At 39.7% G+C, this 25904-nt stretch overlaps 2 protein-coding genes across 2 annotated transcripts in view; one reads left to right on the forward strand and one right to left on the reverse strand.

Annotated features, from left to right (window-relative positions):
- The window catches only part of DNAJA1 (DnaJ heat shock protein family (Hsp40) member A1), a 20114-nt gene extending 13395 nt beyond the window's left edge, over positions 1 to 6719 (forward strand). The window contains exons 8-9 of the mRNA XM_047065289.1: positions 3072 to 3195; positions 6521 to 6719. Of these exons, the coding sequence (XP_046921245.1) occupies positions 3072 to 3146 (75 nt within the window). The 3' untranslated portion in view covers positions 3147 to 3195; positions 6521 to 6719. The remainder of the gene's footprint in view (positions 1 to 3071; positions 3196 to 6520) is intronic.
- SMU1 (SMU1 DNA replication regulator and spliceosomal factor) lies at positions 2208 to 24224 on the reverse strand. The gene is made up of 12 exons (XM_047065268.1): positions 24123 to 24224; positions 20266 to 20476; positions 18322 to 18474; positions 17214 to 17324; positions 13973 to 14101; positions 12420 to 12539; positions 10782 to 10898; positions 10033 to 10160; positions 8802 to 8928; positions 6645 to 6812; positions 3963 to 4115; positions 2208 to 2712 (listed from the first exon to the last, which is right to left on the reverse strand). The coding sequence occupies exons 1-12, from the start codon at positions 24146 to 24148 to the stop codon at positions 2614 to 2616; spliced, it is 1542 nt and encodes a 513-aa protein (XP_046921224.1). The 5' UTR covers positions 24149 to 24224; the 3' UTR covers positions 2208 to 2613.
- Positions 24225 to 25904: the final 1680 nt, after the last annotated feature.

Consider the following 25904-nt stretch of genomic DNA (forward strand, 5'->3'; position numbering starts at 1 on the left):
AAGGTACATTTAATGACTCAATCCAGGCTTCTCTTCACCTGGTCTCCCAAGACACTGCATGCATTGCAAGAATCCCACACTGCAGTGCCTGGAAGTCTCCTTCAGCTAACTTTGACTACCAAACCCCTTTACCCACAGCTCCTGCTGGTCCTTTTATGGTCAACTTCAGGAAGCCTTTCCTAACTCAGTGGGGCTTATTATCAGGTGCCCTTCTCCTATCCCACCATTTCAATTACACCTTTTAGCTGGCATTTCTTCCCTGTTCTGACAGGAACTGGTCTTACTAAGCCATCTTCAGCACTAGGTACAAGAACAGATGTTTGATAAAATTCCAAGAAGGAATAAGTGAACATGTGCTGACCAACTAGATTCTTGTTCTTCGTGAGCACAAAGTTACTGTTAAAAAAACAAAATTCGGGGCGCCTGGGTGGCGCAGTCGGTTAAACGTCCGACTTCAGCCAGGTCACGATCTCGCGGTCCGTGAGTTCGAGCCCCGCGTCAGGCTCTGGGCTGATGGCTCAGAGCCTGGAGCCTGTTTCCAATTCTGTGTCTCCCTCTCTCTCTGCCCCTTCCCCGTTCATGCTCTGTCTCTCTCTGTCCCAAAAATAAATAAACGTTGAAAAAAAAAAAATTAAAAAAAAAAAATTCAACTGAGTAAATTTTGAGATCCAACTGACTGACTTCAGTTAATGAACCCAGCAGCATCCCATCTAACAGGAGCTCTGAAGAACTGCACAGAACAAAAGGCTTTTATATACAGAAGGGGGTGGGAAAAGGAGATCTCTAACAAGAGTGGATTATTTCAGGCAAGGTTACCTTCCTATGGGGGCCAGAGGGGGTCTATCAGGTAGATTAGCTCATAAATACTGAATTCCAGATTCACTGGTTAATGATTACAGTCCTGGGACAGGCCGAAACTGCAGTTTGGGTAGGTATTAAATCTTGGCCAGTGTGGAGCTTAGCACAAGGCCAGCACAAGGGACTCCACTTTAGGCCTGTTGTTTCTCATTCTTAACAGTACTGCTCAACCATTCACAAGGTCATGGGCTAAATATAAAATCCCAATTTCTTGAAGATATTTCTAAAGGATTCTTAGCACAAGCTGTTTCCTCTTTCCACCTTAAACTTCTTACATGAAAACTTTTCACTGGGCTGTGAAACTACATTCACTTGAATTCATGGATTTATGGCTAATGTTTAACTCAAAATGGCATACATTGTCAAAAAGCTGCAGGTTTAAATGGCAAAAGGAAAAAAAAGTTTTGGGAATATGACTGAGGAAGAGGGATTTCTTAGTGCTGCCAAGGATTAATTCAGCCAATATTGAGCATTACTGTGCCAGGCAAAGGATCAGGCTATATTTCACTCAAAGGCAAATTAGAACACTATAAAACTTTGTTTTTTTAAGTTTGTTTATTTTGAGAAAGAGAGCGAGCAGGGGAGGGGCAGAGAGGGAGAGAATCCCAAGCAGGCTCTGCACTGCCAACGCAGAGCCTGATGTGGGGCTCGCACTCACGAACCGCAAGATCATGACCTGAGCTGAAACCACGAGTCGGACACTTAACCGACTGAGCCACCAAGGTGCCCCAACAATGTAAATCATTTAAAAAACTTTCCCCACTCATTTGTACCTAATGAGTGCTAAACTTAAAAGGAGGCATAAAAGGTCTACACAAATAAGGTCTCACTTTCTTGAAATGACACCTGGCACAGCCCCTCCAACATCAACATAAGCACACTCAATACATCTTTGGTTCAAACATAAAAGACACCCCATTTGCAAAGTATTTTCAAGAGTTTTACTGGCTTTTAACTGGTAAGGATGCACATACCTAAAAAGACTTCTCTAAATCTCAGGTCCTTTTCTAATTTTCTTCAGAACAACAGCACATTTTCAATGCCAAACCCTCAGAGATGCCAAAGCGGAATTCTCATAGTGGATCCTACAACTAAGTTCTATCCAGAAGATGAAGATGATGTTCTCTGGAGTTGGCCAGAACGCATGAGAAGGCACAGCTAAGAAGAATGAGTGGACAGTGAGGGCAATGAAATGAGATCCTATCAATACCTGGCCTTTTTACATTCAGTCTATCCTTCTAAACAGGAACTGACTTCCTGCTAGACTAGAATGTTATGTCCCACCCTCCATACTTAACTAGTAAATATGTTAACTAGATGAGCACTTATTTACATTTAAAAACAAAACCTCCAAAAAAGGTGTAAAGTTTATTAACATCTAAAAAGAATGGACCAGCAAAGAGCTACTGAATATGGGATAGTTACTTATTTACAATTTTACTGTAGGAGATACGTCTTAATCACCATTTCAAATAATCAAAGAGTTTAACTCTCTTCTAGAAACAGCAGTATTTCACTCTCCAGGTAGAAGACTACTGAAAACATCAAATAACCGCCCCAATTAGAAACAGATAAATGAATACCTTAAAAAAATATAAAAAGGGTAGCTGCTACTTGAACATGAATTTTCACAAAATTATTCTTGTGCCTAATTCAGACAATTGCTTAGAAAAGGTAGCCTAGAAAGAAAAAAGCAATACATGAATATTTCTTCACTTAAGTACATGCTCTCAAGCGAGTTGAAGAAAAGTGGAATTAGGGTTTCCAGAGCTTTAGAAGTCCGTCTTCACTGTAGGTTGCAATCAGATTCTGATGAGGGTGATGTGCAATACCGATCACATCCTTCTCGTGAACCTGGGAAAAGTAAAGCACTGATTTAGGGGATATAGGTCTATAAAAAAGTGACTCTGAAGAGGCTTCCAGAGCTGAATGGAAAGGAGGAAGAGTGAAGCTTCACTTCTCACCAAAGCAATCAAACCTAAGGCAGCCTTGAGGATGGCTAAAACACACATACCAAAAACTCAAATGAGGTTATCACACTGCTGGTTCGCCAATTTTTGTACTGTTTTTCATAATGTGTGAATAATGCTTTGTCCCACGTCACTTTTGCATGACAGCTGATCCTACTCCCAATCCCTATTTTGTAAATTCTAGGCCAAGACAGTAGCTAAGACCAAATGATTCCTTCAACTCCATGAACTTGTATTTTCCAGGCCCCTCAGCTGGAGAACACTCTCCACCTCATATTATTTTGCTCACACCTGAGATCTGTACTGGAGGCCTCATAGGGCAAGTGTGCCAAGAATCATGTGACGCAAGAGATTATATTCTAATATGGTATGTATATCATTTTTTGTATGTTCACTATACTATACTTCCAGGACCACAGAAAACTACATTTTCCCTGTCCCCCTTGCATTTGGGTTGTGGCCATGTGAGTGAATTCTAACCAAAAAAGAATGAGGAACAAAGTAATATAAGCTACTTCCAGATGGGAGTCTTAAAAACATCTGGCATAGCCCTCCAGCTAGTTTTTCTCCTCCTGAGACCTTGGAGTCCACATGTTCCAAATGACACACCTAAACAATGGAGGAAAACTACCCAACTATCACATTGAAACAAAAAATAAACTCACATTGTGTTAAACTACTAAAATGTGAGGATTGTTTGTTACAGCAACTGGCATTATTTACTCCTTATAGTGGCTTGTACAACACAGAGCTGCTAAATACACCATAAATCAATTGACAGGATAGTGTAAAAGTAATTTGCCTTTGAAAGGACATGGAGAGAACTAGCTATACCTGTCACTGTCTGATCCCCCTGGGGAAGATATGACTACTATAACCAGCCCTTCCTTATTCTCTGCTTTATGTACCCCCATCCTATCCACTTGCTGAGCGCTCACTGAAGGATGACTTCTGAGAGGAGGTAATTCCATACCATTACTTATGGGCCCTTTATTTTATTTAGTGATAGAATTTTTACATTTTTTATACCAAAGTTCACACTTACAGCAGTCTGGAAAAGGTTTACTTCAGAGTTCAGAAAGATACCAGTATTAATGAAATTTCTTTAGATGGCCTTAAGTCAGTAATACTCACTGTCAAAGTTCTCTCCAGTTTCCCAGTGACTGTGCTGAAACAATAGAGCACAAAGTCCTCCCCTACGCAGTAGATCCATTCACCACGGGGAGATAAGGCACAGCAAACAAAATCACCACCTTCTCTCTTACCAGAGCTGAAGCTTCTGACAATCTAGATCATACCATACCCCAAGACAAAAACAAAACATCTGGATTAGCAGCAGTTCTAGAGCAGCAGTTTTAACTGACATCCTTATACTGTTATTTTGCATTCTGGTTTTACGGTCATTGATAATTAGATCACCAATACCACTCATTGTGTACTAAATCCTCTGGCCTGGGAAACGGTCCATGGATAAACTATCTCAAGTTAATCATATGTCCCAAGTTACCAATCCCTGCTCTTTAGTCTATGGAGTCATTTTACCCTGAAGCAAATTCATTGCCACCCAATTTCTAAATCTGTATCACGATTCTCAATGCTCTATGGACTTACACTCTGTCATTTCCTCTATCTAAAAGAATGAGGTGCTCTCCTCATGCAAGATGGAACTCTGTCTCCAAGACCTTGCTTGCTCTATTTTACACACATCACCATAAATCAAGCTGAGAAAAACCAATCTCAAAAGGTTAGAAGGTTGGGGCGCCTGGGTGGCTGAGTCAGTTAATTGTCTGACTTCGACTCAGGTTATGATCTCACAGTTCATGAGTTCCAGCCCCACGTCAGGCTCTGTGCTGACAGCTCAGAGCCTGGAGCCTGCTTCAGATTCTGTGTCGCCCTCTCTCTCTGCCCCTCCCCCGCTCACATTCTGTCACTCTCTCCCTCAGAAATAAACATTTAAAAAATTAGAAAAAAGAAAAGTTATAAGGTTACATACCATATGATTCCATTTTTATACCATTTTCAAAGTGACAAAATCATAATAATGGAAAGCAGATCAATAGTTACCAGGGCTAGGGTTATGGGGGGGAAGGTTTGACTGTAAATCCTCTGGCCTGGGAAACAGTCCATGGATAAACGATCTCAAGTTAATCATATGTCCCAAGTTACCAATCCCTGCTCTTTAGTCTATGGAGTCATTTTACCCTGAAACCTGTCACATACCTATAAAGGTATATAGCATGTAGAAGTTCCTTTGGGGGTGGAGAAACAGTTCTGTATTCTGATTGTGGTGGTAGTTACATAAATCTACACATCTAACAAAATTTCATACAGCTATTAACTTGTCACCTCAAAATGAATGCATTTAAAACTAACGAAATCCAAGTAAGGTTTGTATTTCAGTTCATTATATTGTATCAATGTCAACTTCCTGGTTTTGATAATTGCACTATGATTATGAAAGATGTTATCACAGGGGAAAGGGTGGGTACACAGGCACTCTTCGTCCTATACAAACAGGAACCTAGGAAGTGGGCAACTATAGCTATTATGCAGGGGCCCAGTAGATACTGCAGACCGGCCATCTCAACCATGGGCTCTTTGTGTTAGTTAGTTAATTAAGTCAGTCAATTTATTTATTTATTTAATCTCTTCACCAAACATGGGGCTTGAACTCATGACCCAGAGATCAAGAGCTATATGCTCTTCTGACTGAGCCAGACAGGTGCCCCTCAACCATGGTTTCTAAACTACAAATATATCAGTGACAGGGACTAATGGAATGGAGAGCGAGTTGTAGACACCAGCCCCTGGTTCTTCTCCATGCTCAGCAAGATCCCCAAGGGCCCAAGTCAACATTTCAGTAGCACAACACATTCCTAGGGCCTGAGACCTCAATCTTGACACTCCTAATGTCGTTGGCACTGCAAAAGTGAGGTTCCTTGGGAAACATGCAGGTGCCCTGATTACAAATACTTATCATGAAGACACTGTTGCCCTTCTCCTATGAGAGTTCCACCTTAGATCATGTGGTAACTAGGAGATATCCCAAATTAGTAACCCACATACTGTATCTCCCTTAGTCAGACCAGCATTGTTATCTACAACAAAGGTTTGAATGGGCAGGTCCACTTACAAACACAGATTTTTTAAATTTTTTAATGTTTATTTATTTTGAGAGAGAGGAAGAGAGAGAGCACATACACCAGTGGGGGAAGAGGCAGAGAGAGAGGGAGACACAGAATCCGAAGCAAGCTCCAGGCTCTGAGCTGTCAGCACACTGAGCCACCCAGGCGCCCCAGATTTTTTTAATTTAATATTTTTTTAGTAATCTCTACACCCGATGTGTAGCTCAAACTCAAACCCAAAATTAAGAGTCACATGCTCTTCTGACTGAGCCAGCCAGGCACCCCATGGATTTTTTTAAAAAAATAAATACAGTATAGTACTATAAATGTATTTTCCCTTATGATTTTCTTAACATTTTTTCCCTAAGCATATGTTATTGTAAGAATACAATACATTGTAAGATTACAGTATATAATATTAAAACATGCAAAATATGTGTTAGTCAATTGTTATTGGTACAGCTTCCAGTCAACAGTAGGCTACTAGTGAAGTTTTGGGGGGAGACAAAAGTAATATGCGGATTACTGTGCAGCGGGTCGGTGCTCTAACCCCTGTGTTGTTCACAGGTCGACTATATAAGGTTTTTGGAGTGACGAACCCATATCTGGTTACTGGAAGGGCCAGGACCAAGACTTAATGATTTGCAAATGACCCACAGGATCTGTGCAAGGGCACTTTCGGAGCACTCACCTGCCCCTGCATGTTCATGATGACCACTGTATTCGATCTGTTGCACACCACGAAGTGCTCTGGATTTTTAGGAAGCAGGATCACACTGTTGACAGTGATATCTGTCCCTGCAGTGCTGCCCAAAGATTTAAAGGTATTTGAACATTCTGTGGTCTTCATATTCCAGATCTATGACACAAAAATTCAAGGGATAAACATTTTTTGGGTATAAGAATGTCTAAAGTTTTGGGGTTATAAAAATGAAAATTTGATTACTAAAACCAAATAAAACTGACTCAAAAAAGCTTCTTGATTTTTAGTCCTATCAAATACCTAGCTTTGCCATATACATAGTAAGTAAGCTGTTACCATCTGTTTGCTGATTAATGGGTACCAACAAAAGTCACAAAGCTATTTAATAAAACCTTTTAAAACCTATCTTTTCTTACAAAATTCTCCTAATTGAACTACATATCTTTAAAATTAGCTATGTGTCAACCCTGCTACTGTTAACCGGAAAGCTAGCCTCCTCTGGACATCAAATTAAATGTGGGCTTTTAGAATTAGATGCTTGGGACCCTATCCTGCGACTGTAATTTGACAGCTCTAGGGCTGTCTAGGACATAGGCATGTCCATTTTTAAACAGCTCCACAAATGATTCCAACGTACAGCTGGAACTGCTGAACAGAAGCCACAATGTTGACACTCACACACGAGGATCCACAAAGTGGAAGCCACTCTTGGCCACGCGTATTATCTCTCCCAGCCCAGCATCTCTTTTGGTAATAGTTCCCCACCCTAATGCTTTTTTTCACCTTGCCCTTCTGGGCTGTTATAAACTGAAGGGGTTAAATCAGACATCACAGTTATTGAAATCTGAGATGTGCTCAGAGAAGGAATGGACCAAATATTGCATTGCACTGTCTGGACACCACTCACTCAATGAGGTGTATGTATGTATGTATGTGTATACATTTAAAGTCTCAAAGGCATGGACTATGTTGTGTTTCCTTTGTGCTTTCAACAGAGCTTAGCAAAAAATGGATGTTGAATACCTATCAACAGGAGGAAATTACTGCCCCATTAACTGCCACAGTGTTTATTTTCATAATAAACACAGTTATCATCTGCCCTAATCTCCTCTCTAAAGCCTGGCTGCCTAGAAGAAAAATGAACATTTCAGGGATCAAGAGTTCTAAGGCTTCCAGTGTTTTCTGTCCAAAAAGTCAGTGAGATGCTTACCCAACTCACTGAAGGACTAAAGGAAAAGACCACAAAACAAAGCTAAATAGGCCACCTCCCACTGGCATTTTACAGACTGTAAGGCCCATATTCAAAGCATAAAGAGGGCAAATCCCATGACTAAAGTACTAAGAGCTCTGTATATTTCCCCATCCGTCCTGAGAAAGACTTCTCCAATCCTCAGGTTTCTGGTTCAATTCCCAAGCCAGAACAAGCAATTTCAGAGGGTGGTCTTTTAGGTATTTGTGTTAAAACGTTTCAGTCTTCTGCCAAACTACACACTTACATAAGGCAATTTAAAAGCAGGTCCAGAATGTAAATGGAGTGTCTCAAAGATCTCCAGCAATTTTCTATTTGGATTTCTCATCGTTTCTAGGAATTGAGGCCTGCTATTAAAATAACTAAATCTCTTAAGGTACTGAAGATGCATTACTTTCAGCTGAGCACTGAGGACAATAAGTAAGTATTTGAGAGAGGGCTTAGTTCCACTCTACACCTCTCCTGCCCTCTGTAAGTGCTGTCAGGAAGGCCCCTAAATGTGGGGGGCCAGGCTGGGGTAGGGAGGCTGTGCAACAAAAAAGAGATTTATTCATCTGGTCACTAAGCACTTTATAAACTTGACTACTGTGGGTGAACCATACCTTTAACAAGACAATTTAACCACTATACATGGGGAATGACTTACATCCAGGCCTCCGTACCCTTCCTCTTTTCCTACATATGATAAATGTTTTGATTATGTAGATTTGAAACTCCGGGTCCTTCAATAGGGATTCCCCAGAGAATATTACTATTGTCTCAGACTCACCTCATTTATGGCTAAAACAGCTAGTAAAGAAGTTTACTCCATCACAGTCATCACCATTATCACCACTGAAAACTCTTCAAAGGACAAAAGCAGAAACCCCAAAATAAACCAGGAGCAAATACTTAACCTTTACAGTGCCATCAGAGGATGCACTAATAATATAATGTCCATCTTGTGTAAAAGTTGCTTCATTAACAAAGGAGGAATGGCCACGAAATTCCTTCAGGGTTTTCCCAGATTTTAAACCATGAATTCTATCACAAACAAAAGGATATGAAAAGAACAATTAATATTCTATACATTACAACTGGGACCAAATGTTGAATATACTTTCAAAGAATTATAAAAGCTCAACTTATAATATCATGGGGAGAAAGAGGATTATGCAATTAGGTATGCAATATAATTTTCATTATGTCACACAAAACCAAAACAAAAGCTAGGCACAGAGACTGCAAGAAAACATGCCAATAATACCATTGGCTTCTGTTCAGAGACAGATTTGGCTATATTTGTAATATGCCCTCTATGGTGATTCTGATGCAGGTGAGCCCAAAATCACATTTCAAGAAACACGAAACGTGGATGGAACTGGAGAGTGTGATGCTAAGTGAAATAAGCCATACACAGAAAGACAGATACCATATGGTTTCACTCTTATGTGGATCCTGAGAAACTTAACAGGAACCCATGGGGGAGGGGAAGGAAAAAAAAAAAAAAGGACGTTAGAGTGGGAGAGAGCCAAAGCATAAGAGACTGTTAAAAACTGAGAACAGGGGCGCCTGGGTGGCGCAGTCGGTTAAGCGTCCGACTTCAGCCAGGTCACGATCTCGCGGTCCGTGAGTTCGAGCCCCGCGTCGGGCTCTGGGCTGATGGCTCAGAGCCTGGAGCCTGTTTCCGATTCTGTGTCTCCCTCTCTCTCTGCCCCTCCCCTGTTCATGCTCTGTCTCTCTCTGTCCCAAAAATAAAAATAAAACGTTGAAAAAAAAAAAAAAAAAAAAAAAAAAAAACTGAGAACAAACTGAGGGTTGATGGGGGGTGGGAGGGAGGGGAGGGTGGGTGATGGGTATTGAGGAGGGCACCTTTTGGGATGAGCACTGGGTGTTGTATGGAAACCAATTTGTCAATAAATTTCATATATAAAAAAAAAAAAAAAGAAACACGAAACACTGCTATAATCCCTTTCTAATCTCTCTTCTGGGTAGACTCAAATGGAGAAAATAATAATGAGGTCTCACATATCCTCACACTCTTCATATAACACCATGCTGGTGAAAACATACGGAATCACTAGTACCTCCCTCCAGCACTTCATCATAGCAAACTCAAGTAAGGGCAGTGTAGGGACTTTTACTTACCTAATTGTCTGGTCAAAAGAGGCACTAAGGATCTGGCTGCTATCCTTAGAAAAGCTTAGACAGGTGACACCTTTACTGTGTGCTCTTTCAAATCTCCTTAAACACTGTCCACTCTGAATCTTCCATACCTTTATTAAAAAAAAAAAAAAGTAAAAACTTGTAAATAGAGTGACCTACTCTAGCCTGCAGAGTCAAGCAACATGCAATGCTCAATAATGTACTAAAAAAGCATTAAAAATGCATGCTAATAGCTGAATATGTCTGCTTCACAATGTGCAATAAGTGAATCCTCTGAAATTTAAGCCTCTTTCCTTGTAAATTATTAACAAAAATTTAGACTCAAAGTTCACTTAAGCAGAGACCATTTCTGTATTTTATCTAGCCCTGGGTGTCTCACCAGCAATTAAATACAAACTACGTCTAATCAAATACAGAGCATCCCACTCCCTAAAATAACCCAAAGTACAATACATCATATAAGGTGAGCCAGGGTGATACAGCAGAAAAGGTGTGATGAGCAGATCTGGACTGAAGTCCTAATCTATCGCTTACCAAATGTGTGACTTTAAACTGATTACTGAACCTCCCTAGGTAGAGTTTTTATTAGAATTAAACAAAAAAAAAGTAATTAGCATAAATTTCATGTTCAACAAACAATACCTATTGTTAAGCCATCACATGTAAAACACTACCTCATTGCAGAGGTTTCAAAATGTCTATATGTGAAAGTTTCTGCCACTAATAAATACCTTGATTTTTCCATCTTGGGCCCCAGTTGCTAACATTTCTGTATCTCTGCTAAAACACATGCAGAGGACAGCATCATCCATCATCATAAAGTTATCCTGGGCCTGGTACTTAAGATCCTAAAGGAAACAAAGATAAGCAGTTACCAAAATAACACAAAACCCCCAGTCATTCCAGATCTCTAAACTTACTAAAAGCAGAGTAATGGATTGTGCCTACTCTAAATTTCCAAAGCAAATACTAGTGCCACGCACACAGGTTTCTAATGAACTGACAGTGCTGGGAATAAATAATTTTACACAACCTAAAGTAATACTGTAAAAAAAATTCCAACATAATACCCTACATCTTTTTGCTTACTGATCTTTTTTCTATGCAAAATCCCCCTACAATTTCATAGTGTACATTTTTTTAAGTTTATTTATTTATTTTGAGAGAGACAGAGAGCATGAGTGGGGGAAGGCAAAGAGAGGGAGGAAGAGAATCTCAAGCAGGCTCCACACTGTCCATACAGGTTGATGTGGGGCTTGAACTCATGAACTGTGAGATCATGACCCAAGCCAAAGTTGGATGCTTACGCCATCCAAGCGCCCCCATATTGTACACTTTTAATATATGTGAATTTATTTGAGACACGATGTGAAAAAGCAATGTCTTTTCCAAATTGCCAGCTACTTTTCCTAAAACCATGTATTGACTAAAATCTGCTTATTTGTGATGTTTCCTTTGTCATCCTTATTGTTCAAAATAAAGTAATTTTATTTTTTCCTAATTAAAAAGTAAGACTGTGTCATGGTTTAAAAAAAAAAACAGAAGCAAACTATAAGGAAACATATCAAGTAGAAAGTGAAAATCACTCATGAATTCACTATCCATGGAGTGGAAGTTAGTACTCTATGGTAAAGATTACATTTTAAACCAGTAGATATAGTCAATAAATACCTATTTAGGAAAAAAATTAAGTTCATCCCCCTAAACAAATTCCAGATGGATCAAAAATTAATATAAAATACAAAACATGAAAAGCACTACAAGTTGTAGAAGAAAAAGATGGATAAATGTGATGACACAAAAAAATTTCAAGTCTATAAAATGATGGGCAAAGTCAAAAGACAAAAAGTCACAATTGAAAAATATTTAACATACATATTACAGAGACTGATTTCTTCCAACTATAAGGAGTTCCTAAAAATCAGTAAGAATCCAAAAGAAAAATGGGCAAAGGATGTGAAGACTTCACAGAACAGGAAATACTCCTGGCTTCTCACATATAAAAAGGTATTTAACTTCATTCATAGTAAGAGAACACACAATTAGTACAATTACTTAGACACTACTTATGTAGCTAAGGTATTGCTACATACCTTATATGTAAGGTATTGCTTACATATACCTAGAAATTTCAGGAAGGTTACATAAGAAACTGATAACCCTGGCTGGTCCAAGGAAGGGAACTGACCAGCTGAGGGACAAGGGTTGGAGCAAGACTCTTTACTGAGTAACTTTTCTATTGTATAAAATGTTGTATCAGATGTATATATTATCATTTAAAAAATAAATTTATACTATAAAAATAACAGAATTAAACAAAACTAGATAATTCTCCCACTAGAAAAGTTAATATATTTTAAATACTTCACCTTTCTGATTTTTCCAGTCGTAAAGTTCCAGACTTCAATGAATCCATCAACAGACCCAGTGACCAAATACTGACCATCTGGAGAAAATCGAGCACACTCCACATGTGATTTCTGACCAAACTGTTTCAAATGAAACAATGAAACAGATGTATTTTTATCTAGTGGACCTTAAGACAATTTTCATTTTAACCTTTTGCGAAATCCTGCCCTAGCACAAAGTCATGGCTAGCCTATGTTACAGAGTATCGGAGGAGCATTTCTGTATCTGGACACACAGAATGGATATATTTTCTCTGACCAGTTTTAGGTCTGGTTCTCAGTTGAATCTAGTTTTTTTAATGTGAAGTTGGTATTTCCAAAGCAATGTAAAAAACTATTTTAGCACAGGACTTAGAACAAATAATCCTATTAACTTAGTAAGTTTTTACCTGAAGCAGCTACTATTAGCATAACTTTCACACTCAACTTAATGAGATAATGTTGTACAAATATGGGAAAAAATCCATTTTCTTCAAAATAAATGTCTGTTTTCCTATACTACTTTGTAAACAAATTTTCCATCCTAGTTCTTTTCATGACCTTTATTTAACTGATAATGTGCGGCTGACGAACTCTAGAACTAATTAAGGTGACAGAACATTTTGCCTAGGTGATGTATCCTGAGCATTTACAGCAATGATGTTCCCAACAGACGAAAACTACAGAACATTAGATGACAACAAAGAAAAGCTCTATTATGAATTTCATTTTAAATGGCAACAAAGGAAAATGTATATGAAAGAAAATCTTAGCCCAGCAGCATAATTTTAATGGATTTCTTTTTGTCTCAAGGCTTCAGGCAGGTAAATATGGTACTGCTCAAAGATATCTTTACATATGATTCAGAATATATAATCCAGGAAAGATAAATTCAAAGCACTAAGCCAAAGTCCCAGATTTGAGGAACATGAAATATTTTAAAATCCATGAATTCAGTAAGAGCACAAACCAAGAGAAAATGTAATATAAAGGAGATGCGAAAGTAGCAAATATGCTTGTAATTCTGGGAACTGCAGCAACTACTTGATTGTGCCTTTTCCTAGAAAAGTCTCAAATTAAAAAATTTAAAAAAACAAGAACAAGCCCTGAGATGATAAAATTATTTTCCTCAAACGCCACACTTGCCTACTTTACAATCCACGCCTGGTACTTTGCCTGACACATAGCAGGCAAATGCCAATGTTGAACAGGACAAATGCACAGAAAGTTCATTGTTAGTTCCAAGCTTAACCAAAGAGCTAACCATTCTTCTAAATGAAGGCTTCCTGGGAGGAAGTGCAGGGCAGATGATGGGCCAGCTGCCAAATTTATGTCCACTTGGTTATACATTTGAGGTGTGTCACTGCCAGACCCCAGCAGGACCTCAGTGGTCACCAGCAGCAACCCTGAATGTTGTCAGAGCTGGAGAATGAGTTCTGCTCCCAAACCCAAGCTCCTGGCACAGGGCTTGGCTGAGCAAACACATGGAGTCCCCAACAAATGATTACAAAAAGGCTGAGTATCTAAGATCCTACCTTAATGTGCCTGCTCAGTTGGGTAGGAAATTTTTCTTCTTCCACATCTTTGACAGCTGCTTTGCCTCGGAACAAATCTATTGTCATGCCAGGAGGAAGCAACCCCTGGTGCTGCTGCCACTTCAGTGCCTATGAGAAAAAAAAGTACAGCAATCTAACCTACAGATCTTTTAAGATCTAGTCCTGATTGCTCAAAGCCAAGCCTGAAAGGATCAGGTTAACATCCAGACCCAAATATCTTTGGCCATTCAAATATAACATAAGCTATGTGACTCTGCGTGTCCCAGGAAGACAGGCTGATCTCAGTGGGGAAGGGAATTCTGAGAGCCAACAGGTCCATATTTCCGTATCTATTTTCTTATAGGTTTGAGTCTTCTGTTATAAACTTCTAAGCTTATTTATTTTGAGAGAGAGAGAGAGCAGGAGAAGGGCAGAGAGAGAGAGAGAGAGAGAGAGAGAGAGAGAGAGAATCCCAAGCAGGCTCCATGCCATCCGCTAGGAGCCCAACATGGGGCTAGAACCATAAACCACAAGATCAGGACCTGAGCCAAAACCAAGAGTTGGATGCCTTAACCAACTGAGCCACCCAGGTGCCCCAACTCAACATAAACAAAATTTGGAAAACAAAAATCTCCCATAGTTCCAACATCCAAATACAGCCACCATTAGTTAGCATTTTATGTATACCTTCTAGTGTTTCCCACTTTACATGTGTTTAATTAACATAATTATACTGTAATTATACCCTATATAAAATGTTATTTTCTTCTGTTTTCACCTACCAGATCATGCAATGACATACCTATCATGTGTGGCTGTCAAATATACCCTTTCTGGTGAATGTTTAACAGTTTAATTAATGTATTAATGGACAGTCAACTGCTACTAATTTTTCACACAGCTAAATAATACTGCCATAAGGGCGCCTGGGTGGCTCAGTCGGTTAAACATCTGACTTCAGCTCAGGTCATGATCTCACAGTCCATGAGTTTGAGCCCCACATTGGGCTTTGTGCTGACAGTGAGGAACCTGCTTGGGATTCTCTCTCTCACCCTCTCTCTGCCCCTCCCCGACGTGTGTTTTCTCTCTCCCTCAAAATAAATAAACTTAAAAAAAAAAAAAATAATAATAATAATAATAATGCCACAACAACACTTTTGAACAATAAGGCCTTTTCTATTTGGGGGATAATACTCACTTAGAATAGATTCCTCGAAGAGGAATTATTGAATCAAAAAAAGAATATGAATGGTTAAGCCTCTTGCTACACACTGACAAACTGTTTTCCCAAAAAGTTGCAACTTCAACAGTGTTTATGACTGAATATGGGAAGTGGGAAAATCATGGATTTTGGAGACAGTCCTAGGCTGTATCATTTGCCAACTCTCATTTTGACTCCCAATTTCCTCTTTGTGTTTACTGTTTACTCATGTTCTCTTCCCTCTTACCTGTTGTATTTATACTACTTTTCCTATCAATTTGTGAGCTTTTGATGTGATCCAGGTATTTGTTTACAGTTGCCAAAAAGAATGTTCTCCCAATCTAGTTTTGATTATAGCTTTAGAGATTTCTTTCTATCTTAAGTTAAACTCTTAAGTGATTAAATTTGTTTATCTTTCCCTTGGTGCCTACTCCCTAAATATAGGAAGTCCTTCCCTATCAAAAAGTTTGATACATTATTTTCTGGTTTTTCTATTTTCTTTTTCTTTTTTTCAATTTTTTAATGTTTATTTTATTTTTGAGAGAGAGACAGAGAGTGTGAGCAGGGGAGGGGCAGAGAGAGAGGGAGACACAGAATCTGAAGCAGGCTCCAGGCTCTGAGCTGTCAGCACAGAGCCCGATGCGGGGCTCAAACTCATGAACCGTGAGATCATGACCTGAGCTGAAGTCGGATGCTTAACTGACTGAGCCACCCAGGCACCCCTGGTTTTTCTATTTTCTGACATAACTTTCAATCTATCTGAAATTATACTGTATAAAACAGAAGAATCTGATCTGACCTTTTCCCCTCATTCAAAAGTGCCCCAGATTTATTGCAAAGAGGCTATTTATACATTATTAATCACTTGCATCTTGTGCTATTTATAAACATCTCTTACTCTAGATAGCTTTCAGTAACAACAATGCTAGTAATATTACTACTAAAAAAAAAAAAAAAAATCACCAGCAGCAGCTCCCATTTTGATTGTAAAACAAGGTGCCAGGCAAGGGTACCTTTGTGGCTTAGTTCAGTTAAGTGTCCAACTTCAGCTCAGGTCATGATCTCACAGTTTGTGAGTTCAGGCACCACATCGGGCTCTACACGGACGGTATAGAGCCTGCTTGGGATTCTCTCTCCCTCTCTCTCTGCCCCTTCCATATGCACGCTCTCCCTCCCTCTTTCTTTTCAAAATAAACAAAGTTAAAGGGGTGCTTGGGTGGCTCAGTCGGTTAAGCATCCAATTTCAGCTCAGGTCATGATCTCGTGGTCCGTGAGTTCAAGCCCCGCATCGGGCTCTGTGCTGACAGCTCAGAGCCTGGAGCCTGTTTCAGATTCTGTGTCTCCCTCTCTCTCTGACCCTCCCCCATTCATGCTCTGTCTCTCTCTGTCTCAAAAATAAATAAACATTAAAAAAAAAATGTTTTAAAAATAAACAAAGTTAAAAAAAAAGTTTACAAGGTGCCAGACAATACAGGAAATGCTTTAAATGCATCATCTCATTTAATCCTTACTACAATACCATGATGAGTAAATGGAATCAGAAAAGTTAGAGAGGCATCTGGCCGGCTCAGTCAGTGGAACACGCAATTCTTGATCTTGGGAGTTGTATGTTTGAGCCCCCCACGGTGGGTGCAGAGATCACTTAAAAAAAAAAAAAAAAAAAAAAAAGTCCTGTAAAGTTAGGTAATGTGCCAAAAACCACATTAGCTGGTAAGTGAGAAAGCTCGGATTCTAACCAGAATAAACATTTGTTCCAATTTGCCTTTGACAGTGTCCCGGCACAATGATTAGTGACTATCCCAAGTGGAATGATAAATTCTACGGTCACCCCTAATTCTAACTGACGTTAGAGTTTATGCTCCAAAGTAATCTCTACTGCTTGAGGAGGCTGGTATGATGGCATAGCTGTTGGTACAAGCAGCTCTACCGCTAGTCCCCAGTTCTTAGGATGTCCGACTTCTTTAGCTTGCACGTACACTTTATATGAAGAAACAGTACCAGGAGTTCAGGGTAATTTCAGTTCCACAGACTCTGAATTACCTGTCCCAGCAATGCCATGAGACGAGATGGAGGCACCACACTGACCTCCCCAGCTAAGGCCTGGGCAATTGCTGCTCTTCTCTTCTCTTTGCTACTTCCATCTGGGTATGCCTGAAAAAGGAGAGGGAGTAGTATTATTTCTAAGAAGCGGCCACAGGATATGAGTGTGCTTAATTAAAAACAGCAATAACCAAGCAGAAACACTAAAAAAAAAAAAAAAAGATAAGAACAACCTGGTTTAAGAAGGGATTAATTATATTAATTAGTTAAGATGACTTCCCAGTTCTCTCCACTTGCATTTCAAAAGTATGAGCTGGGAGAGAATTGAGGTCAGCCAATCCACACCATTATTTCCAAGAAGAGTCCAAGTAAACCACATCAACCAGCATTGTTTTTCCACTTTTTTGAAAAATCTGCAGAGCTGAGGATTCTTTTACTAATTCTTTGGTAATTTACGACTCCCAGCCCAGAAGTCCTTCACCACCTCTAAGCTGAATCCTGTGATGGTAATCTAAATTTCTTTCCTTTATCCTCATGGTTTCTGTGTGTTTACCCTAACTCCCCATTATCCAGTACCTATTAAATTTTTTTTCCTCCTAGACTAGTATAAGGCTGAGTGAGAAACAATGAAACTATACATATAATAAAGTTTGGGAAAAAGAAAAGAATATGAGTCACCATGCTCTACAAGTAAGCATAACTCGCTAAGACAAAAGCACGAGCTTTCTAAGAACTAAAAGAGTTGAGAGAAAATTGCCCTTGTTGGGCCAAGGGACACAAACACATAGTGAATATACTAGCAGTCAGGCAGCACTTCAGAGTCAAATAAGTACTTGGGCTAATGTGGAAATTATATAGGAATAAATCTTCTGCTTCTTTACTTATCGACATAAAACCATCTAAAATGGGGTGTGTAGGGGAGGGAAGACCTTCAAATACTCAGAAAACCGAACAAGATTATTCTCTTTAATACATGTAAATTTCAACCAACATATATAAACAGAAAAGTATCATTTTCAAAAACTGAATCAAAATCACAAACAGCATCCAATAAAATGATAAAAAACATTACATTGTTTCTAATGTTAAAAAGAGTTTCTAGTCATACCTCACGAGGATCAAAATAAGACCTGGCCAAGAGATTCTCCAAATGAATATACCGCTCTGGCTGTGTTTGTTTTAACATGATCATGGGATCAGTCTGTCTCAGGAGTGACCTTGCAGCCCCCAATTCACGCAACTCTATCAATTCCAGAACAACCTGGACAAAATTAAAAGAAAATGTCTGTTTTATCGCATTCTCTTAGTACTGTTTCTTTTTCAGTACAATTTCTGGTTCAGAAATGGCCTCCTAACATGATTTCCAGTATTAGGAAATGTTCCTTCCTCTTTCACTAGCATTTTCAGATGGACAACTGAAGCAATTATAAGTAGTAACTTCAGGGCACCTGGATTGCTCTGTTAAGCCTCTGACTTACAGTTCGTGAGTTCAAGTCCCGTGTCAGCTGTGCTGACAGCTCAGAGCCTAGAGCCTGCTTCAGATTCTGTCTCCCTCTCTCTCTGTCCCTCCCCCACTTCCACTCGATCTCTACAGAAAAATTTAACATACATACATACATACATACATACATAAATACATAAATAGTAACTTCAATCTTTCAACTTCCATCCTTCATTTTTATCCACCCATTTCCACTCCTCTCAGGCTTCTTGTTCCGAATATAGAAGCTGAAGAAAGCTAAAGATAAGAATATATCCATGGGCTCCAGAGAAACCTTTCTCCAGTTAGCTAAATTTTCTTTGAGGAATTACTGAACTCATGTGGACTATAAATAAACACAAACCAACTATCCTATTTTTATTTCAAACAACACTATATTCTTATTTCCAGAAAGCCCATTCTGTTATCATACAAATGTATAATAACTAATTTGTATGATCTTTGTCCTGATTTTCTGGCACGGAGCTTCTAAAAACCTGGGAATTTCCCCAGTGATAGGAATATCTTCATTATTAATGAGCTCCTTGCATCACACCTGAGTTTGTGCTAAGATGACAGCTCATGGAAAGGGCTGGTTGCCTGAAAGACCAACCTGGTGATCAGAAGATTGAGGCTTTGAGCCAGCCCAACCTCCAAGGAATGCTGGGGAGCTAAAGGTTGAAAGAAATTTCAATAAAAACCCCAAAAGAGCTTCCTGGTTGGCGAATACATTAATAAACCAGGTGAGAGAAACACTCTGATTCCACAGGGAGAGAGCATTAGAAGGCATAGAGAGCATTCAGGACCCTTCTAGATATCTCTTATGTGTCTTCATTTGGCTGGTCCTGATCTGTATCCTTGATAATAAAACTATAATCATAAATGTAGCACTTCCCTGAGTTCTGGGACTCATTCTAGTGAATTATTAATTCTGAAGGGGTCACAGGGACCCCCAGATATGCAGCCAGCTGGTCAAGAGTGTGGGTGGCCTGAGACCCCAAAAAAGTACAGCTTGTGTCTAAAGTAAGGGCAATCTTGCAGAGGACTGAGCCTTTAACTTGCAGGGTGTATGCTAACTCTGGGTGGTTAGTGCCAGAACTAAATTGTAATATACACTAGTTGGTGTCAAAACAGTTCACTTAATGATCACTTAAAAAATAAATTTAGGAACACCTGGGTGGTTCAGTTGGTTAAGCATGACTCTTGATCTCAGCTCAGGTCATGATCTCGTAGTTCCTGAGATTAAGCCCTGCATCCAGCTTTGCATTGACAGCATGGAGCCTGCTTGGGATTCTCTCTCTCCCTCTGCTCCTACCCCACTCGCACATGCACACACATACACGCACAGTCTGTCTCTCTCTCAAAATAAATAAATAAACATAAAAAAAATAATTTTAATTTAGTATAATCTTGGCTTTTAAAAAAAAGAGGAAAAAAATACAAAGTAGCACTCAAGCCTTGACAGTGTAAGTTTTAAGGGCTGTTACAGTCCCACAGTGCTTCATAATGCTTCCCAGTGAGGGGGCCCACAAAAAACCAATTCAAGGGGATTGGCATCACCTCCCCTCTTACCTGTTCATAGAGGTCAATGAGGGTTTTGTCTGGCAATTTCAGAGATTGTATGGCCTGTAAAACAGTATCCCAATGGCCACTATTAATGTCAGCCACAAAACTCTCAATGCTGTCCACGGTATTCAGAGACACCGTAGTCTCTTCCTGTAACGTGGCTAACGCCCGATGTAAACTGTTCTCCTTCAGGTACTGCATGATAAGACGGATCACACTGGAAAAAGAAAGCAAGTCACCTAGCTCAGGAATCCTCACTCACCAAAGAGGCCACACAGTAAAGACCACCCCAGCTTATGTCTTCTATTCAACCATCCTCCTTTCACTAGTTACTTCCCACTTATTTATCATGTAAATATAACTTTCCCAAAATCACAGAATCTAAGTTACAAGAGACCTTGAGGATCACCCAGTCCCACCTTCACCCCAGAAATCCAAGAACTAGGTTTTGGAAAGGGGAAATAATTTGTCCAGGGTCTCACAGTCAGCTAGAAAGGTACCAAGGTGACGCTTCCTTCCAAGACCCAAGATCTTTTTATTATGCCAAGTTTCTTATTAATTTGTATGATTATATTGTACACTTTTGTGAACTATTTAAACCCAGTCCAGTCATTGACACAACATACTCTAAATGCTTGTAGGATGATTTGGTCTACTTTTTTTTAATGACAACCAAAAAATATGAATTGGAGATTTTCTCACTAGGGATTTGAACACAAATGAGAAGAACTATATACTGTATGTAAAAGCAAAACAAAGTAACACCTACCCACCACCTTTATTACCAAATTTTTAAGACATGTAAAAAAAAAAAAAAAAAACATTGTGGATTCACTTTCACAAGTAAAAGAGGAGCCAGGCAATTTCCAAATATTGAGAGAATAAGCAACCACTTTCAACATGTGACAGAAAACTTAGAAGTTATTTATAGTTAAATATAGTTATTTATAGTTAAAACTTCTTGCTCTTGGACTTAATAATAAGGAATCTGGTGAAAGATCTGTTCATACAGACTATAAAACTTCACTGTACAATGCTGTGATACACTGTTTCCCTTCTTTCTTTAAAAGCACATGTATGGGGCGCCTGGGTGGCGCAGTCGGTTAAGCGTCCGACTTCAGCCAGGTCGCGATCTCGCGGTCCGTGAGTTCGAGCCCCGCGTCGGGCTCTGGGCTGATGGCTCAGAGCCTGGAGCCTGTTTCCGATTCTGTGTCTCCCTCTCTCTCTGCCCCTCCCCCGTTCATGCTCTGTCTCTCTCTGTCCCAAAAATAAATAAACGTTGAAAAAAAAAAAAAATTTAAAAAAAAAAAAAAAAAAAAAAGCACATGTGCCTCACACTGTATTTCTACTGGACAGTGAGAATACAGTAGGTCAGACTGTCCCAGTTGGAAGGGATTTCAGACTGGAATTTAGTCAATTCCCTCTATCAGGTAGAGATAATAAACATAAAACAATGACCAATGTTTATTATGTATTTTGTCCCAAGCATTTTAGACATTGATTCATTTACTCCTCAAAACAGGCCTATGAGGTAGGTATTACCATTATATCCATTTTATAGATGAGGATTTGACCAAGTAAAGAGATAAATGGAAAAATGAAGGTTCAATCTGACAGTGTGGCTCTTGAGCACATATCCCTGACAGGAAAGCAAACACTCTCTTCTTAAAAATTCCTCCAGAAGGAAACTGATTACTGCTACTTGTAGTAGTCTTTTCTCTCATGACCCCTTAAGAGATACTGAGGTTTATTAGATCGCTGCTATTCTAGTACCTACTATCCTCCTTAGCACACTTCCATTTGCACTCCCAAATAAGACATGCTCCCTGTAAAGATCTACTGTGTGACATACCTCAAATCAAATTTACTTTCTTCAGACACAATGTACAATTGACTCTTGGACAACATAGGGGTTAGGGGCACTGACCCCTGTATGGTCAAAAATCTGTGTTTAACTTTCAATTCCCCCAAAACTTAACTGTTAATAGCCTGCTGTTGACCAGCCTTATTGATTGAAAATGTTACAAAGAAAATCCTAAGGAAGAGAAAATACACTTACAGTACCGTACTAAGTAGACCTGTGCAGTTGAAACCCATGTTATTTAAGGGCCAACTGTAATACATAAAGACCTAAAACCTTTGGCAATAAGCTGGGATTTGAATCAGAGTTCTGTCAGTTACTGTGACCTTGAGCAAGTCAGTTAACATCTCTGTGCCTGTTTCCTCATCTGTTAATAAATATACCTACCCTGTAGGGCTAGTGAAAGGGTTGACTATACTGTTTACAGTGCAACTAGCACAGAAAATACTGAATAGTAGCTATTATTGATAATAAAAACATGGTAGGGGCATCTGGCTGGCTCAGTTAGTAGAGTGTACGACTGTTGATCTCGGGGTTGTGGGTTCTAACCACACACTGGGTGTAGAGGTTACCTAAAACTAAAATCTTAATTAAAAGGGGGGGGCACCTGGGTGGCTCAAGCGGTTAAGGGTCTGACCAGCTCAGGTCACCATCTTGCGGTTCACAGGTTAGAGCCCCACATCCAGCTCTGTGCTGAAAACTCAGAGCCTGGATCCTGATTCAGATTCTGTTTCCCTCCCTCTCTGCCCCTGCCCCACTCACGCTCTTTCTCAAAAATAAACATTAAAAATTTTTTTTAATTAAAAAAATAATAAAACACGCAGCAACCCAAGGATGGGAGAATGGTCGGTGTATACTATTTACTTAGACCCCAAAGCAGGGAACCCTTTCCAACTCCTGCCCTGACTTAGTAGTTGTCTTAGTTACCAGCACTATCACTATTCTTTGCTTTATTTTTCTCCACAACACTTATTACTATCTGTTAAGTCTCATATTTTACTTATTGTTTTTGTCTGTTGTCTGCCTTCCCTATCACTATGTACATTCTTTAAAGGCAAGGATGTTTGTGTTTTGTTCAGTACTGTATTCCCAGGGTCTAGAATAGTACATAGTAGACTTCAGTATTTGTTGAATGAATAAACCTCCGTTCCTCCCGTGGCAGATCTTCAGAACAAGCCCTCTCCCTTTCTTAGGCTAAGGACACAAATGTTATGTCTGCTGGTTTAATTAGTAAGTGTGGGCAAGGGCAAAGTAGAAGGTGGAGTCCTGAAGAAGTTCACTGAAGACCTTCTTCAGTCACTCATTAGCCCCCTTCCCCTCCAAGTCGATCATTCTTCTGCCCCAATCTTCAGATTCTCTCTCTTGGTCGCTACAGAGAACTCACCGACTAACCAAAACTCAGCGCCAGATAGCGTCTGATAAAACAGTTAATAGCTCATTCATTCCAAAGGCAGTAATTGAGCCTCTACGGTGTGCTAAGCTGTGGGACTAAAAGGGAAAGGAGCTCCTAGGCGTCTACACAGGTTAGTAGGGTGGCTAGAGAAACAGTGACAATACTGGGTAAGTGCTGGGCGGAGCAAAGCTGAGGGGACATGTAAGCACAGAGGAAACGAATCATACTGTTTAAGGAGGTGCGGAAGAGAAGGAAGGCTTAGAATCCAAGCTCCCTTGTGCAGGTAATTAGACTGGAGTCCAGAACGGATGGGCAATTTGATCAGTCACAGCGCGCGCCAAGAGTCGGCGAAGGCTAGAACTCAGATCTTCAAGGCCTATCCTTCCTCCTAGCCCCGTGCAGTATCCCATGGGGCTTTAGGCTTCTCATCCGCCACTTTCTTGTGGGCCCGCCTCCGAGGTAGCCAGATCCAAGAAGCATCTTTGTGGGCCAGGAAATGTCCCTCCACTCCCTAGGCTCTCAGAAGCCTCTCCCTGAGCATCTTACACCCCACACCCTTCACCCCCCGGCCCCCGCCACTTCGCCAACTTCCGCCACCGCAGGACTCACTCCGAGGACTCGATTTCGATCGACATAGCGTTATCTTCACGGGCGCACAGGCCACTCCACTCTTAGGCCCAGTCGCGCAACACACCAACGACACCTCCGGCGGCCGCCTTACACCACTTCCGCTCGACGTCCGACGTCCGCTCCGGGGACGGGAAGCGCGACAGAGGGGCGTGGAGTGCGTGAGGGGCGGAGCTTCAAGCGAATGTTAGGCGTGCGTGTCTGCGCGCTTGCTAAGAAAAGATTTATCCCCTCTCCTCCCTGGGGGAAAGCTACTTAGAAGCACGGGTTTGGAAATTTTCTTTCTTTTGAGGGAAATTAGTTGACTAGGTTTCAAAATAGAATTTGCAATACCTGACTGGGAGGTGTTTTAGAATACAATCGAAACTAGCCAACATTTGCAGGAAGAGTTAATTGAGAAGAAATAAACAAAGATAGATTTAAAAGAATAGTAAGACTTTGAAGCTGAAACAGTTTAATCAGTCTAATTATGGAAAGTTTGGGAGACGGTTGGGATTTGTATACCCACTTCTTGGGAAGAGCTAAACTATTTACAGTATTTCCAACTAAGTATTTAGTTGAAAAGAGTTTCACTGCAGTGGTAGGTTACTGGAAAAACAATGAAACCAAATGCAAATGTTTAAGGAGATTTGAGACTCCTTTTTACAGACTTCAGACGATATACATTATTAAATTAATAGAGGCAAATGAAATGTATGGATATCAATGAAATTCATAAAGGCTGGTTTTTTAAATATGTTGTTGCCATTTATGTAAATTAAAAAAATATTTGCAGGAAAATGATAAGTCTACGTTGTGAAAATTACACATTGAAGTGATTTATTTGGAGATTTCCTGTTGACTTTCAGTCTTATACCTCCCCCAAAGGTCTGCGCACAGTTTCTCTCTAGCCTCTTAAATACTGCCTTTTTTTTTCCCCCCCAAATCTTTCTCTGTTTCCCATCAACTCTTCAAGAACCTGGTCTTCAAGATCCCAAACGTCTTACAATCTAAATATTTGCCCCAACATGGGGTGAGATAGCTAGAGAGGTGTGTATGATTTCTGAGATTCTTTCACTATTCCATCCCATGACACAACATAGATTATTGCAAAATCTTCCTTGAAAAGAGCCAGCTCATTTTCAACAATAGAATACTCATTTTCTTCACCTAATACTTGCCATGTCGTTTTTAATTCAACTAAGGTTACTTCCCTATTTCAATTATACAAATAAGTGTTCTCTATAATTACTTAACCACATGTTTTAATCTAGTGTCCACCACACCTCTGCTTTCATTTTAAATGGTATGGCTTCTCTTCTTGTGACTCCTTTAAATCCAAACTTGTTCATTAAATACACATGCAAGCATCTCATTGCTTCATTATGTCTTTAGTAGTTAGTAATGGCCAACGATTTAAATATTGAAATACGTACCACTATATTTTATAACAAGATTTTCCTGTGTATGAGGCATTATATTTTTTCATTATCTATATAAGTAGATGATATTATCTATGAATTTCAGGATACCAAAGGGAATGTTACCAAATATTTGGAGGGCCTTGAGCCTAATAGTACTTAAGAAGATGTAGGGAAGATCTCCATCACAAATAATTCCAACATGACTCCAATCTCTTATTATTTTTCTTACTCCTTTTTTAACCTTAGAAAGATATTCTAGAAAATAATACTTATTTTGAAAAAGAATCATTTATGTAAAGCGAGGCAATTCCTTTGGTTTCACTTCTGTTTCTTTTTATTCAGTCAATTACAGGTACAATTA

This window comes from Lynx rufus, unplaced genomic scaffold (assembly GCF_022079265.1).
Source record: "Lynx rufus isolate CCGP_SWC_20201006 ecotype Redwood Valley unplaced genomic scaffold, mLynRuf1.p SCAF_10, whole genome shotgun sequence".
NCBI lineage: Eukaryota > Metazoa > Chordata > Mammalia > Carnivora > Felidae > Lynx > Lynx rufus.